The sequence below is a fragment of the Ascaphus truei genome, chromosome 14 (genome assembly GCF_040206685.1).
Source record: "Ascaphus truei isolate aAscTru1 chromosome 14, aAscTru1.hap1, whole genome shotgun sequence".
Classification (NCBI taxonomy): domain Eukaryota; kingdom Metazoa; phylum Chordata; class Amphibia; order Anura; family Ascaphidae; genus Ascaphus; species Ascaphus truei.
In genome coordinates, this window is record NC_134496.1 from 6,664,720 (window position 1) to 6,681,497 (window position 16,778).

General features: G+C 41.0%; 1 protein-coding gene across 2 annotated transcripts in view; it reads right to left on the reverse strand.

The window, feature by feature from the left end:
- Positions 1–12,318: 12,318 nt before the first annotated feature.
- Positions 12,319–16,778, reverse strand: part of LOC142465581 (venom prothrombin activator porpharin-D-like) — a 34,358-nt gene continuing 29,898 nt past the window's right edge. For both annotated transcript variants that reach the window (XM_075569613.1, XM_075569614.1), the window contains exon 9: positions 12,319–14,936. In XM_075569613.1, the coding sequence (XP_075425728.1) occupies positions 14,359–14,936 (578 nt within the window). In that variant the 3' untranslated portion in view covers positions 12,319–14,358. The remainder of the gene's footprint in view (positions 14,937–16,778) is intronic.

Consider the following 16,778-nt stretch of genomic DNA (forward strand, 5'->3'; position numbering starts at 1 on the left):
CAATTCTCCTCCTCACTTTTAAAGCTTTACACTCTTCTGCTCTTCCTTACATCTCAGCACTAATTTCTCGCTATGCACCATCCCGGCTGTTAGGACCAGTATGTCAGGCCAGAGTCTGCACTCATGTTAAGCTTCCATTTTGTATGGTCATAACTAGTTAAGATTCTGTAGTCAGCCTTTTGCTGAAATATAAATTCATAGATGCACTCAGTTTCTCTGCTAAATTGCATTTCCTTTCTTCCTGGTCAGGATATTACTAGATACTTTTGTGATGTCAATTTCCTGGTGTTTTAGTAGAATATAATAGAATGGTTCTCTGCAAGAAGCAAGGTAGTGAAATATAGTTGCAAGACTCAAGGTCTCTTTTGATAACAGACAATGAATAAGCTATGTATTTAGACAATTGCTTGTATTGAAAAAAAACACGTCTCAAAAGTCACGCCACTAATATGTCCTGCCCCTAAATCACGCCTCTAATCAAAGCTACGCCCAAGACACACCTAGTATACGCCCAAGACACGCCTATGTTACGCCTCTAACCAATATCTTTTTTTTTCTGTATAAAAGTTATTACCCTATGAGTAATAAATTGGGACAAAGGATTTGAAACCTGGCATGCGTTACGTTTCATTTCGTTCGTCAACCAGGCCTGAAAAGTTCATCAAAAATCGAAGATAACAGTGGCAGGGCGTGAAAACTTTTCCGGGGAAGTCTGCTGCAAACGGTGCAGATTGTGTCCAGTCACAAGGCTTCAGTTTTCTTTGCAGAGAATAGGTTCCTTTTGGTTCTGAGGCCAGGGGAAGGAAATTAGATTTTCCTTCAGTTTGGCTTCAGTTTTTCTCTGCAGAGAATAGGTTCCTTTGGTTCTGAAGCATCGGCGAGGAAATTAGATTTCCTTCAGTTTTGGCGTCCAGAAGTGGGAAATTCACAAAGGTGGTGAGTATATATGTAAATTTTTATATATGATACTTCACCCCCTCTGGGAATTTAATAGACCTAAATTGTGACTGAAGAATTGGGATAGGCCCTTTTAAACAGAATTTTTGGTAAGAGTCCAGTAAATTCTGTGCACGACTGGACTGTTATCTCTGATCTAGCTGAACGACCATTGTATATTGTGTAAGTATAAATATTGCAATTATTTGTAATAATTAAGTTGTTTTTCTTTAAGCCACTAATGGGTGCTTGCATGAGTAAGAATGACTCTGGACGGAAGCCTAGGAATGTACAATTTTTAAATGCGAGTGTAAATCTGGTCTGATTCCTGAGGAATTTGTTGCTCAGACAGCTAGTCATTACCCGTTTGTCGAATATGCAGAAGGTTGTTCTCGGCATGAAAATAAGGCAATGTATTTACAAGGCAGAGGGCAGAATAGACGGAGATCTTATGCTGGTCCCAGAAATCAATCAGGGAGAATAGCTCAGAATAATGGTGTCTGTTTTAATTGTGGTGGTTTTGGTCATTGGCAGAGAGTGTGCCACCATCAGTCAGAAGCAGGGAAGTGCTGCTTTGCCCATAGGGGCTCAGAGTGAAAGTCTCTGTAAAAAAAAAAAAAAAAAAAAAACACCGCTACTTTATGTAAAGCTTGTTTGTAACCCTGATGAATTTTTTCCTGAATGATTTCTTGTGTGAAAGACACTGTGTGGTCATGCTGATTAACATCTGTACAAAAATATGAATATTAGTTGCTCATGATGAAATCTAAATTTTAAAAGGTTTTAAAAAAAGGTGTACACCGAATATAGAGAGAAATACCTCACAACAAAAGGGGAGTATATTCAGCTCGGTCCCTGGTTATAGTTTGAAAGGTTTATTCGTCCTGGCCAGGCGGATACTTTTTAAACCGGACACATTTCTTTTCGTTTGTGGTATTTCTATCTTAATAAAAGGAGGGGCACAGCCTCTCCCTTACAGTTTAAAGAATGTGAAGCATTCACATTAAAATTAACTAGCTGTGCTTAAGCAGTTTATTCATGAGTAAAAAGGTAACGTAGAACTGTCTTCTTTTCCGTAAAGCAGTAAGATAACACATTTCAATTTTATTTCTACAGGATTAAGATATATTTGGGGCTATTTTTGTTTAAAATGCTGGTAAGAGCTCATAAGCACTGTTTGAATTAATATATTGCATTATATATGTATATAACGCCATTAATGTACATAGCGCTTCAAAAGGAGGGTGTGCCTGGTGTGAGCGGAGTGTGAGGATATCTGCCTTTAGCAGCATGGAGGTCAGTTATTTTAGCGAGAATTGTCTCCGTTAAATAAGCAGTGTAGAAGCCATACAAGACAGGTAGGGTCAAGCTTGCTGTTTATTTAGTCATGGTATAACTGTTGCATGTTTGAAGATATTTTGTTTAGTTTAAGAGAGGACATAGTTAAAACGGGATAGCAATTGTATTGATGGAAGTTTGCAGGAGTATGAGATTTCTTGCAGAAGGCATTCAGGTGAATGAATGAAAGAATATTGCATGCTCTTGTAGGCATAGACTTGGTGTTTATAAGTAATTTGAAATATTCCCGTTATTTAATTTTTGAAAGACCATACAAAATGCAGTTTTAGGACAGCGTGGAAAGCTTCATATTTAAAATTAAACTAATGTTACAATCCCCTGTGTGAGGATTAATCCAGTAGTTAATATGAATTAGACAGTGAACCCCATTGTCTGTTATCTGTACTGTGAAATTTCTGGCTGTTTTCCCAGAAAGAAAGAAAAGAAAGAAAAAAAAAAAAAAAAAGGCTCTTTGAAAATTATTTTTTTCTTTTTAAAGTCAGAGTGTCTTTTAAAGTTAATGCTGGCCGTGTGCTCAGCACTTTGCAAAGGGTTCAAAATTATTTGTCTATTTTAAAAGGAAATCTTTTGCTCGGGATTTCAGGATTTTTCTTATATTGTAAATGCCACAGTTGTTAAAAAACCTACTGCAGGCTTTTTCTTTTAACACAAGCAGTAAATATTTTTATAGTCACAACACGTACAAATCTATTTACCAGTTTAATGTTGCTATATATCAAAGCAACCTGTTTTCATAATTTTTTTTTTTTGTATTTTTGTTCACATATATAGATAATATGTGAACAAAAGAGGGGAGATACATACTGTACATAGGTTCAGAATTTATTATAACAATGTTAACTCCAAGAGCTGACAGGCCCCTGGTAAATAATAATACCTTTGCAGATGTCACAGCAAAGCAGGTAGCAAGCCGTCCCTATGTTGAGGGATATATCATATCTGCCAAATTTATAATTTTGTAACCATTTATTTGTTTTTGGGTATGTCCTGGAAATAGAATTTAAGGACAGGGGATATATAATTGCATAAGTGAACAGGGTATATATTATATACAAGGCATTTCACATTTTTAGCAGAATAGTTACAGTGGAGTGTTTGAGGTAAAAGCCAGGAGTGACTGTGGGTGTGGGACAATAGCCATGAGTGCAGGCTGTTGGGATGCTTGACTTGTGGGGCGAGTTTTAAGGTTAGTTAGTATTAAATGACTAAAAGGTTGACACCATTTGCATCAGAGAAAATGGCAGATGGCAGTTAGGTATGAATGAGAGTAAGTGTGTATTGGGAGAAGAGAGATTGATTTGTAGTTTGAGACAGTATTTTTGTCCCCATTTTTGAAGATTGGGATAACTCTAGCAGTTTTCAGGTCTTAGGGATATGGCCTGCAGACAGGATAGAATTGATTATGGAAGCAATTGGTTTGGCACAGGCTGAGGTACCAAGTTTTAGGAACTTGGATTGTAGCAAAGTCAAGTCCATATTGGTTGCTTAGTTTAAAATTTGAGGAGCATTAATAGGGAATATCTCTGTTTAATATTGCGGATGCTAATAATAGTAGTAACCATATTAATACAAGAATTTATTTCTAGGTATAAATTCTCTCCCTATGAGACACTTATGGGATGAGTTATGACCATCAGTAGTTCAAAGTAACGAATTAAGGACCATGTTATTGGTAATAAAACAATTAATAAGTATTGCATGCAACTAATATATATTTTTGAGTCTTTCTAGGCATAGGTTAAAGCTGAAAGTGCACCTACGCAAGACGGGTTAATGGTCAAGCATTTTCTACGCAAGCACGCTCTTCATCCCAGATGAAAAGGCCATTTAAATACTACTCATCACCAGCATTGCATTAAACATTTTGCTTATCATCATGGATACACATCACGCACGTCAAAATAGTGCCAGCCTAGGCACAAACAGCTAATAAAGACAAAGACACAGCGCCTGCAAATAAGTGTTTTGATGGACACAATACTCTCTGACCACTAATCATTAAGGGAGAAAGGTCATAGGCAAAAATGTCCAGGCCTCAACACACAAACTTTGAACTTTTTATTTTTACAGGTTTTTATTATTTTTCAGTTACAATGTATGCTCCATTATGTTTGTGTAAGTGGCGTCCCATAAGGATGACAAAATAGTATAAGGTATTATTTGTTTAACTTTGTTTATTTTGTTTGGATTTCTAGGTTAATAGAATCTCCCTGCAGAATGATATCCCGGTGGGAGAATGCTTTATCAGTCAAACACACGGTTATGTTAATTGCTCACAGGTAGAGTTAGAAACAGAAGAGATGCACCCAATACACAAGTGCTAAAAAGTAGTCTATGGGAAGAATAAGTTTCAGGGAATTTATTCCCAAATGTAGGAGTTGGGTTACTGTATGACAGGTTTACAGGGATATCCTAAATCATACAATCGCAGACATTTACTCATTTAACCAAGAATAGGTTTAGTTTAAATTAATGGCTCCGCAGAATAAAATAGCTCTGGACTATATTTTAGCCTCAAAAGGAGGGGCATGTATGCGCCCTAGTTAAAGCGCAATGTTGTGTATTTATCCAGGATTTAGGGACCATGGGGACTTGGTGGTTGGATTGATTTGCTTTGAGCGAAGCTAGCGAATGTTTTTGTATGTGTGTGTTTGTCCTACTCATTGCTCTCTATGTATTAAGTACACCAAAACTCTGATCCAGAAGTGCGTTGCAACCCCCACCGACGCTATGCCTCTCTGCGGTGATGATGTCGCCAGTCCCCCAGAAGAAGAGACCAAAGAAGAAATCAACTGGGCTGATATAATGGCCGGAAAAGAAAGGAATGAAGTTATGCACAACTTGGACATCTTGGTCCATCAGGACTATGAAATGGTTAACTGTTCTGTTCCTTAAATAGATTGTCTCTTAAGGATATGGGGGGGACTGAGAAGACTGGATATGAGGAAGGTGGGAGGTCACAAAGGGACGTGAGTCAACCACAAGGAAAGGATCACAAGTCAGCCATTTTGACCAAAGCAGCCATCTTGGTCCGTTTTGCCATTCTGAGTAAATGCAGTATGAAAGATGTGTGCAAGAAGAATGTTTGTGCAGTCGCTCTTAGCAGAAATTAGCCCCCACCAATTCTCACAAATAGCTGACCCTTAGATTATGTGACATATTGAGATGTAAGCCATTTTCTAATCTATAGAAATATTTAATGATATATATATATATATATATATATATATATATATCTATTGGTTGTGTGGCATGTGGGCCACTAAGATTGTACCCTGCAATCACACTGCCCTTTGTTATCTGGGATTCATCCTTCCCACTTTCTCGGAAAATTAGGTATGAAAATTCTCTATGGTTTTATTGTAGTGATTAGTATAATCGCAGCAATTTTTGTTATTTTTCACTGTGCTAAGTGTGCAATGCTTTCATTTGTCTCAAGGAAACCTTCAGTTTCATCTCACGCCATGTATGCAACTAATAATTCATATGTGGCCATGAACAGAGTCTATGATACTATTGGTCCCCATAAGGCCATAGTCATAGAGAAGCGTACCTAGTAAGGGTATTTGTTCTTTTAGAGAACAAAAAGGAGGGATTGTTAGGACCAGTATGTCAGGCCAGAGTCTGCACTCATGTTAAGCTTCCATTTTGTCTGGCCATAACTAGTTAAGATTCTGTAGTCAGCCTTTTGCTGAAATATAAATTCATAGATGCACTCAGTTTCTCTGCTAAATTGCATTTCCTTTCTTCCTGGTCAGGATATTACTAGATACTTTTGTGATGTCAATTTCCTGGTGTTTTAGTAGAATATAATAGAATGGTTCTCTGCAAGAAGCAAGGTAGTGAAATATAGTTGCAAGACTCAAGGTCTCTTTTGATAACAGACAATGAATAAGCTATGTATTTAGACAATTGCTTGTATTGAAAAAAAACACGTCTCAAAAGTCACGCCACTAATATGTCCTGCCCCTAAATCACGCCTCTAATCAAAGCTACGCCCAAGACACACCTAGTACACGCCCAAGACACGCCTATGTTACGCCTCTAACCAATATCTTTTTTTTTCTGTATAAAATAAATTACCCTATGAGTAATAAATTGGGACAAAGGATTTGAAACCTGGCATGCGTTACGTTTCATTTCGTTCGTCAACCAGGCCTGAAAAGTTCATCAAAAATCGAACATAACAGTGGCAGGGCGTGAAAACTTCTCCGGGGAAGTCTGCTGCAAACGGTGCAGATTGTGTCCAGTCACAAGGCTTCAGTTTTCTTTGCAGAGAATAGGTTCCTTTTGGTTCTGAGGCCAGGGGAAGGAAATTAGATTTTCCTTCAGTTTGGCTTCAGTTTTTCTCTGCAGAGAATAGGTTCCTTTGGTTCTGAAGCATAGGCGAGGAAATTAGATTTCCTTCAGTTTTTCCTTCACCGGCTCTTGCGTTCTGCTCAAGGATGTCTTCTCTCTACCCCTTTTGTATCCAAAGCCCTCTCCCGCCTTAAACCCTTTCACTGATTGCCCCACACCTCTGGAATGCCCTCCCTTCAATACCCGACTAGCACCCTCTCTATCCACCTTTAAAACCCACCTTAAAACACATCTGCTTAAGGAAGCATATGAGTAGCTCGATAGCTGATAATTAACACCTCATACATTAACTTTGGCCCCTTGCAGACGCACTTGCCAGAATGTCCCCCTACTGTCTCTGTACGTTCTTCCTACCAACCAATTAGATTGTAAGCTCTTTGGAGCAGGTACTCTGTCATGATGGGCTTGCCAGGTGTGTAATAAAGGGGTCACCCCCCAGTTGGCAGCCCCTACAATCGTGTAGGATGCAAGAGGTTAATGGAATCGTATATATGTATTTCTGCAGTCCCCTGCTTCAGCACAAAATGTATTCCCCTTTGTTTTATGTGTTCTCGCCCTGTGACGTGATTGCACCAAACATCTACACTGGGATCAGGCCGGGAGGGAAGGGGTTAACTGTGTTTCAATGTTTATGGCCCTTTTGTTCCCTTCCCGCCTTTTTGGTCACCATTTGCAGTGACATACAGAATGCCATGTATTCCTATGCAGAGGTTACATGGCTGTTGCAATTACTGCTGTTTTGAAATGTGGTTTGTGTAACATGAGGTTTTAAAACCCAATATTGCTATCTCAGGTTCCGTGATAGCTGGAAGTCTGAAATTTGGCCATGAGGCACAGACCACTGAGTCAGGATTGCATGGCAGGTTTCAGCCCTCTCAGATTAACCGAACGGAGTATTTTTGATATATATAAATTGTGATATATTTCTGTATAGTCATGGCTACCCAATTAGCCCACGAAAGTTCCTGGCCATTTGGAATTGTAATGAGCCATCAGGCGCCGATGTGTCTGCGTGCTCTGTCCGGATCAAGGCTTCACCTCCCAGATTGTGTGTGCAGGGGGGAGAGATAGAAGGACCTGGCTGTGTATGTTTAGGTGCTACAAATCACACCTCCAGTCAGCCTTTCGTCTGTGAAGAAATACAGATGGCAGACTCAGAGGCAACAGGCTTAAGAGTGGGGTGCACTAAATGGGACTCTGACTGACAGTGTGTGCGCATGTCCCACCTACCAGGGGGCATGTACCAGCTTGCTCCCACGTGAGCTGGCAAAAGTTAATTGTGTCCAGATAATTGTTCCCCAATACCTGGGTCCCAATGTTAAGGAGTAGAGGCAAAAATATATTTAAGTGGCTGTGAGCCCTCTACCCAGTGGTCTTCGTTTGTATCCTGTATTCCTGAATGAATTGCTAGCCTGAATCCTGGCTACTTCATGGTCTCCTTCCTAAGTAAGTGTAAATATTCCGTTTGTTATTTTTCCAACATTGTGTGTCCACTTTATTTGAAGGAATAAAATCTCTTTATCATATCACAGTCCTATTCAATTCAACCCAGTAATTGTATATATTATAACCCTGTAAATTATCGTGACAGACCCCTTTTCCTAAATGTTACTTTTAATTCTGAAGCACTTCTTCCCTTTGTGTTATTTATATCTTATTATTTATATGATGGTAACTTTTACTGATGTGAAGCGCTATGTACATTAATGGCACTATACAAATAAAGACATACATACATACAAAGATAGGACTTGTGAGGTTTTAAAAGTCCGTGCAGCCAGTCAGGAGGTAGATTAAACATGTTGTAAAAAGATTCATCTGAAGTGTCCATCTAAGATATTTCCTGTAACCAGAGTTAACATTGTAACTAAGTAAGTGTATTTTCGTATTATTTTGTAAATTAAGCTGTGTATGTTCATTGTGTGAATAAATTACAATTTATTTTATCTTACGTTTTGCTCAATCAAATGAACCGGGTATTTTTGTGTTAAATGCATTGGTCCCCCATGACAGTGAGCCCTTCCAGCACGAGGCTGTGAGTGGGCTAGCAGCGTTGGCTATCTGTAGCCCATTGCTGGGAGATCTGGAGAGCCATGCTCTGCCCGATGTCCTAGGAGAAGCCAGGCAGGGAGGCTCAGTGGAGCAGGTGGGGATCAGTCCCCCTGCTCCATGTAAAGCATAGGTGTCACGGTAAGACCCGCTTATTACCACTTTTAATTACCGGGATCATTGATTGAGCAAGCAGAGAGATAAAAATAAATTGCGTTTATTCACCTAATGAACGCACACAACAATGTTACACAAAAATACAGTAAAAAGGCACACTTACTTTGGAAAACTGGAATAACAAAACAAATCTTTCCCAATTGCAAACACACAGCAAAATATTCCAGGCCACTTCTCCAGTGGGACTGAATCTCAGGTGAATCACACAAGGTGGAACTGATGGAACTCTTAGATGGAACTCTTAGAACAGAAGAATCTGACCTGTGTCAGGGCTTTTCAAACCTCTGGTGTCCAGGCCCCAGAAAACCTGCAGCCCAATCAAAAAACCTTAGCAACCGCATAACGACCAATCTAAAACACTCATACAAGGTTTCCCACTCCTGAGCCTTTTAGCCGGGCAGGTAAAATATCCCCCTCTGCCTCTTCGCCCCCCCACGGTGCGAGGCTCCACAGCGGCTGGCTGTTTAGCAAAGGGTGTTAGTTTGCCTTGTTTCATGCCAGGATATGGGTGCTCTATAATAATGGCAGGGCCCATATGGCCTCACACCTAGGCATCTCTGAGCCCTTTCAAGTATGGCCCCTGGTAACCATCTGTGCCTTCCAGAGTCTATAAGTTAGAAAGCCCTCAGCTCATATACAGGTCAGCAATATCTATACATATTAAACTATTCCCGTTTAATAAAAGATGTGGTGTCCTGTCTGCTGCGTGCAAAAAGTTATGAGTTCCTATTCTGGTGTCATGCATGGAGGGAGTGTATATCCTCTACTAATCACTAGCCTCATTCCTGGCACACATTAGAAACATATTTTTAAACACTGCAAATCTGCTCAGCTTCATAACCTTAGCGTGAGCACCTTCCTGAACCCCTACTCTAGGCTCAGGATACCTGGGCATGTACAGTATGTGGGTACCTCTGCTATACTGGGGAGCCCCATGCTATACTAAGGACTCTGTGTATACCTGCAGATATCTTTTAACCGTTAACCCCTTCATACCCATTTACCTTGTCTGGAAGATGCTGCAGCAGGGACTCTGGCAGTGAGTCGTAAGAGCGTTTTCAGGGTACAAGGTTGGCAGAGTAATGCGCTTAGCTGTATCAGAGGATATCACTCAATCTCTGTATACAACTTTTGGGGTATCCCATAACCCGGAACCCCGCTACATAGACGCGTTCTGCATAGACTTTCTCCACCAAACCCACCCTGAAACTTACAGCCTAGAAATCTCCCGATCCCAGCATCCCCGGAAAGGAAATAAAAATCACACCATTCTTTAATGTCGCAAAATCAGTATACAGTTGCAGTAATATATTTTTGACATCTGGGTCCCGGAGCTGACACTCTAAGACCCTAATACACGGGTCAGGGTTAACCAAGTGGGCCTGAACTTTATTATAAGCCCAGTTAACCCCTTCCCCGCCACAATAGGCAACCGAGGTCTAGGTAAGGGGAATGCCCGATCTGAGTACCAGACAATCTCTGGAGACGATCGGAGACGCGGCTGGCCTGCTTTTCAAAAGTGCTCTGTGGGGAATAGCACTGCGCTTGACGGAGAAGCCGGATAACATCTTTGGAGCTGATCGGAGACACGCTGGCGGCTGATTCAAAAGGAAAAGAAGGGATCCAGCGCTCCACGGATTTCTGAATAAGAAAGATTTATTGTGCCACACAACGTTTCGACCTTATGGTCTTTATCAAGATGCCTAGTCACTTGATAAAGACCATAAGGTCGAAACGTTATGTGGCACAATAAATCTTTCTTATTCAGAAATCCGTGGAGCGCTGGATCCCTTCTTTTCCTCAGTGTACTTTGGAGTTTATGGCAGGTACTTCCTTGAACCAGCAGCACCGGTAAATTGTATGCATTTTCTTTTTTGTGGAGTGCAGCCTTAACCCCTTTTACAGGCTGATTCAAAAGAGCATACTGATCTCAGTGGAGAGGCGCCGGAGAAGCCTGGGGCAGGAAGCGGACAGGATAAGCCTTCTGAAGCAGGCTCCTGCACCTAATTGAGGCTAGAGACTTCCACCCAGACCCCCAGTCGGTGAGTGTTTCACTGTGATCTTGTATTTGGTGTATTTGCTGGCTTGCCAGAATAAACTCTATTTATTCAATTATTGTGTCCTCTCTGGTGATAGTGATCCCGGTGGTAAAAGGTGTTTAAAGTACTTGTCTCCTGTGACACACCTTTTTAACGAAGGCTATCTGGCACACTCATAACATCTACCCCCCTCCCCCAATCTTATTGATATCAGCTGTGCGAATGGACCTGACTCCATGCTATCTAACACCCCTCACATCCAACCCCCCCAAACCTTAATAGATCTATCTCTGCAGCTGGACCATACTCCTTCCTGAAACATATGCCATCCCACAATGAGTAGCCACTTTACACTTTGTTTAATCATTGCCCTATATTTCCTCTAGATTGTAAGCTCTCATGAGCAGGGCTCCCACAAACCTTTTGTATCTGTTTGCGCTTGTTTGTCCTTACTTGTATGCCACTCTGTTTATGTAATAAATGTCACTCTGTACCCCTAATGTACCGCACTGCGGAATATGTTGGCACTTTACAAATAAACAATGATAATGGGAACCTATGGGGCTTTTATTTAACCAGTTACTTATAGGAATGCTGGATTTGAAATGATTATGTGCCCGTATACCTTTTAAGGCTTTTCAACCATTTCCAGACTGTTAGGCTGGGGGTTTAGCATCTCTGTAATATCTTCATTATCTCGTAAAATGTACTAATGCTTCTCCATGATCTTTCTTATTTCTTGCCACTGTTTATTGAAGGTCCCTATCAAACTTAGTGTTCTTTTCTTTTGGTGTTTTATCCTTTAGAAGATTTACCCTGGGGGTCTTTAATGCTCACCTATATATAGGCTGTTTTGATGGTGTTTGAGCTGTATCCTCTATCTAGGAATCTGTGTCTCATCAATTGGGATTGGAAGTTCAATTCTGACAGGTCTGAGCAGTTTCTATGGATGCGCAGAAACTGATCCACCGATATACCTCTAATTAATTGAGGATGATGACTATCTTCCTATTAGATAACAGTTGGTCGCAGTTGTTTTCCGCTGGAGTGTTGTCACTACTGATCCATCTGGTTCCTTCCAAATCACGAGGTCTAGAAAGGTAATCGATTCCGAGTCAATCTCTGATGTCAGTTTTTGGTTATGATTGTTTGGATTTAAGTTGTTTGCAAATTCCTCAAAACGTTTTTTCCTGCCTCTCATGTGGATCAGGATATCGTCGATATACCTAATCCATAGTTTTATACATTCGGTATACCTACTCGTGGTGTCTCTGAAAACATTCAGTGCCTCCCACCAGCCTAGATGGAGATTTACGTAGGTTGGCGCGTAAGTGGAGTTGATAAAGTAGCCATAAGCTCTTGGGTGAGCTGATGAAGATCAAAGATGGGGACCAGGGACTTTTAGTAAAACAAAATAGAGACTCTTTATTGTAGAATCTTCAACAGCAACAATGTCGTCTTACAACAATAACTTCTCTCGCACAAATTATTCACTGCCCTCAACCTGAGGGATCTCTTAGGTGGACTACCAGAGGTGACTCCTGCTAGATTAGGACTAGTGTATTCCTTCTTCATTTGAGATAATGGAGACCTCTCTTAGGACCCACAAGTACTGACAGGACCCCTGCTGTCCAATGCTCCCGATAGTCTGGTAGTTGTCTGGCCGTTTCCACTGACTAACCCACTGCAGCAATTTGCAGCTGCTCCTATGTTCGGGTTTAGCACTTAAATATTTAGACACTAACTAAAAAAACTGAACACTGAAATAGAGAACTAAAAAATAGAACAAGAGCTAAAAAAAAGACAGGACTATTTATACTGTGGGTACTAAAGCCCGCTCTTCCCATAGCTACAGGGAGAAGCAAGATTAAAACTTAGGGGGTTCTTTACTAAAGTCTCCTGGCACAAAAACCGGGGCAAAAAGGGTGCAAAAGAATTGCACTAGATTTATCAAAGTAAAATCTCCAACTGCTTTCAATGGAATGCCCTTAGTTTGATAATTATGGTGCTTTTTGGGGGGCCTCGTTTTATCCCACTTTTGCACCCTGGAGACTTTAGTAAATAACTCGTTTAGTCGCCAATATAGGAGGGAGGGAGGTTACACTTATACAAGTGATTTCTCACTCACAGACACTGCAATGTGTTGTGCAAAGCCATTTTCCAACATGATAGACACTTCTTTCTGCTCAGTCATGCAATCAGTAATGTACAATCGATGCAGTGGTCCTATTCCCCTCCTGCAGATACTCTGCTGTTTCCATAATGCACAGATACCCATCTGTATGTGGGGAAAGTGGAAGTCTGACCAGAAAATATTGGGTCACCTTTCATGTAGAGCGGCCAGGATGGGAGTACTCTTAATTATATAATCAACCTAGTTCTCAGGAGTTAAGCTTTTATGTGGGCCCGTAATGTTTTAAATAAACGGAGATAGTGTCGCTGGGGCCGCTATTGCATTGAGGTGCTTAACCATATCAGTCCTGGAGAGACTTGCAGTGTATTTAGCCTCATAACCGAGGGGCCATATGACTGGGAAATGTTTAATACATTAAAATGAGATTATTGATGTCAGACAAGTATTATAAAAAAATTAAAATCACGTTTCACAGACTTTCTTCTTTTATATTTGTTATGGGGGCCCAGCAAAAAGCTGGGAGCAGAATGGTTGATTGTCAATGTTGCTTGCACTACTCCAATGATAAGGTAATTAGATTTACTCCTGCACCCTTCTCAGACCCAGTGAAACAGCTAGGAAAGAAAACTGAGAGAGGTAAAAGTTGAGTTAATTACCATAATCCTTAAGGTACAACACTTCTGGGGGGGGGGGGGGGAGGTTGGGGAACTGTTTAAATATATATATGTATATATATTTTTTTTTTTAAACATTACGTATAACGCTATAATTTTTATCAAAAGCATGAAACACCTAATTTTAACTTATTAAACATGTACCTGCCATTAAATGTAGCCATCTAACGTAGTTGGCATTATGATGCCTATGGCCATCACCGTGGGTTTGCCCATTACTAGTGAAAAACGTCTCTCCAGAAGTTGTCAATAAGTTCTGGACAGAAGAGGAGACTTATTCTTATGTTTTCTATAACACGGGATGGTTCCTCACCATGTGTTTGGATCACAACCGATGTGTGAGGTCTGTAGCACTTCGTGCAGCAGACATTCCGGATTCATTTATTGCAACAATCGTTGGACGTTGCAACGTCAACAGTTAAGCACCATTACATTGAACACATCCTGGTAAATTCAGGACAGGCCCTTACTCTCCACGCACAACTGAGTCTATGGGCATTTGTTTTTAATTCTTTGCTGAATCATGGTGGCATACTGCAGAGCAATGTGGTTAACCTGTTCACTGCTGTGAGTGCCTCTTGCAATAAAGGGTCCAATTATTGATTACAGAAGTAGCAAAGGTTCTTTGATCTCATAACGTGGTGACCAGTGGCTCGTCTGCTCCTTCTTTATCTTCCACTGTTTCCTTTATCCATGAGATGTAATTGGCCACTCTTGTATACACGCCATACTTTCCCTCTGCCGCGCAGCCTTCTCCCCAGCTCACTACACCTAGAAGGTACCAGGTGTCACGGTAGGACACCGCAAAGGGACCCCCACTGTCCCCTTTGCAGGAATCACGGGCCTCCATGATGTATCCAGCACAGAACATGTTTCCTGACAGCACCTGGTGCGTGGATGCCATACATGTTTCTTGGTTCACTATGGGCAGCCGAACCTTGAGCAAAAAGCGGCTGAAAGGGCCCATGTCCCGCGTGGTTCCCCAGCCGCTTACCTGCCCTATCTCGCCTTCCTGGGTCAACATGTGCCCAAGCCCAGGGCTGGGAAGGCAGATGGGCAGAGCATAGTCACTGAAGACAGCCGGGCTACGCAGGAACAATATGGCAATGTCATGGTCGTAATGGTCTTTCTGGTAGTGCGGGTTGGAGAAAACCTGCAATACAGCGATCTTCTGCTCGTCCTGATCACGTCGGTACTTATCGTAGTCCCCTGAAAGGAGAGAGATGGTGGTGGGAGAAGGGAGGGGTCATGAGAAGAGAAACACAGAAAGAGGTGAGAGAAAAGGAGAAAAAGATTTTAAGAACGAGTTTGAGAAGGAGAGAGGTGAGGTAAAGGTGGGACAAGAAGAAAACAGAAAGTTTGGAGAACAAGAGTAAGGAAAGACGTGAAAAGTTGGGTAAAGAGAAATGTGAAAAAAGTAGAGAGGTAGAGTGAACAGAAGAGGGATGTAAAAAGAGAGGAGAGAAAGATAGAGTAGGATAAAAAAAAGGCATGCAAACATAGAAATGAGTAGTAGATAGCAAAATGAAGACGGTTGAGAGATGAGGAATGTGAAAAGGGGCCTAGTTTCTTGTTGGTGCTGTGATTTGATCATTGTTGCAACTTCTATTTAAGTATTATGCCCTTTATATAATGTATACTTCGTCTTTAATAATTTTGACTTGGAATAGTGGGATCTATGAAACCATTGGTTCCAATGAGCGAAAACCTCTCCAAATGAGTGATACTTAATGGACCTGCTTGTCCCTCTTTCTATATGTCAACTACAGTATCAACTGAAGATCCCTGTGAAATATTCAGGTCACTTCCATTTCAATGTATTTCTCTGGAGTGGCTGAACGCAGAAAGCGTATGTGGTTGGGCTAAAATACTTGGCCAGTGGAGTACAAGATCACTAAATATTACACTCGTTATGTTTTACATACATGTGGATGTAAGAGGCAGTCCCTCCTAGGAGCAAAGTGAACTAGAACATACAGGTGGCATGTTTAATAAGTTAAATGGAGATGATTTACACCTTTGAAGAATGGACAACTATAAGTATTTTCAATGTTTAATATTTTCATGGCTTTGGAGGGTCTTTACAATCTGCGTTTGATGTATTTTAAGAAGGCTGTTTCCCAGTGCACAATTCTTCTTTTTGTTTTGTTAATTATTTGCAAAGTAAGTATAATGCTATCATCAGTTAAACAGACATGCTTGAAATCCAATAGAAACAACCAATAGAAAAGAGGATTCCCCTCCAAAAGTACTAAGTAGAGCTCCACTTACAGAAGTCTTTTGCAGCAATCTCCCAGTCATTTAGGAACAGTTGGAGAGTGCAAGATTTCCGGCGGTGATGAGAGGTCCGTTTTGGACCTGAAACGTTGCACTCTCCACTGTACTTTTTTTGGGGAGGAATCCTGTGTTCTACTGAGTGTATCTTTCTAAGGAAGCCGGTTACGCCGACACGTTGAACTGTAAAGTGGATAAAGAGATCACTAGTCAAAGAGCTTGCAATCTGGTAAATAGGAAGCCATGAATGTAACACTGGGAACAGTAACAAATGGGGCAAGCTCATCCAAAATCAGGACTGTGTGTGAGGGCCACAGACGAGTATGTTTTACAGGATTTCTTTCATTAATAGATACTTAAAGCTACGATTATAATTAGACAGTTTGCTTAGGCTTGTATTGTCTTACAACTTGACATTTGTCATTTGGCCGGTACAGCCGTGCCCTTAAGGCACAAACGACACATGACATAATTACCCTTGTGCATATGACTGGGCACGTGGGGGAATTTCTGGTGGTCTCAATGGTAGTGAGTAGCAGAGCTTGTAGCATAACTGTTATCATGTCATAGATGTAAGCGTCCTATAAGTAAACACATGACTCTAAGCCAGGTATTAGGGATATCCCTGCTTCAGCACAGGTGGCTGAATCAGTGGCTCAGTAATACTGACTGAGCTACCTGTGCTGAAGCAGGGATTTCCTTGATACCTGACCTGTTGGTGGCCCTTGAGGACTGGATTTGGCCACCCCTGCTCTAATAATCCAGATACAGGTGCAC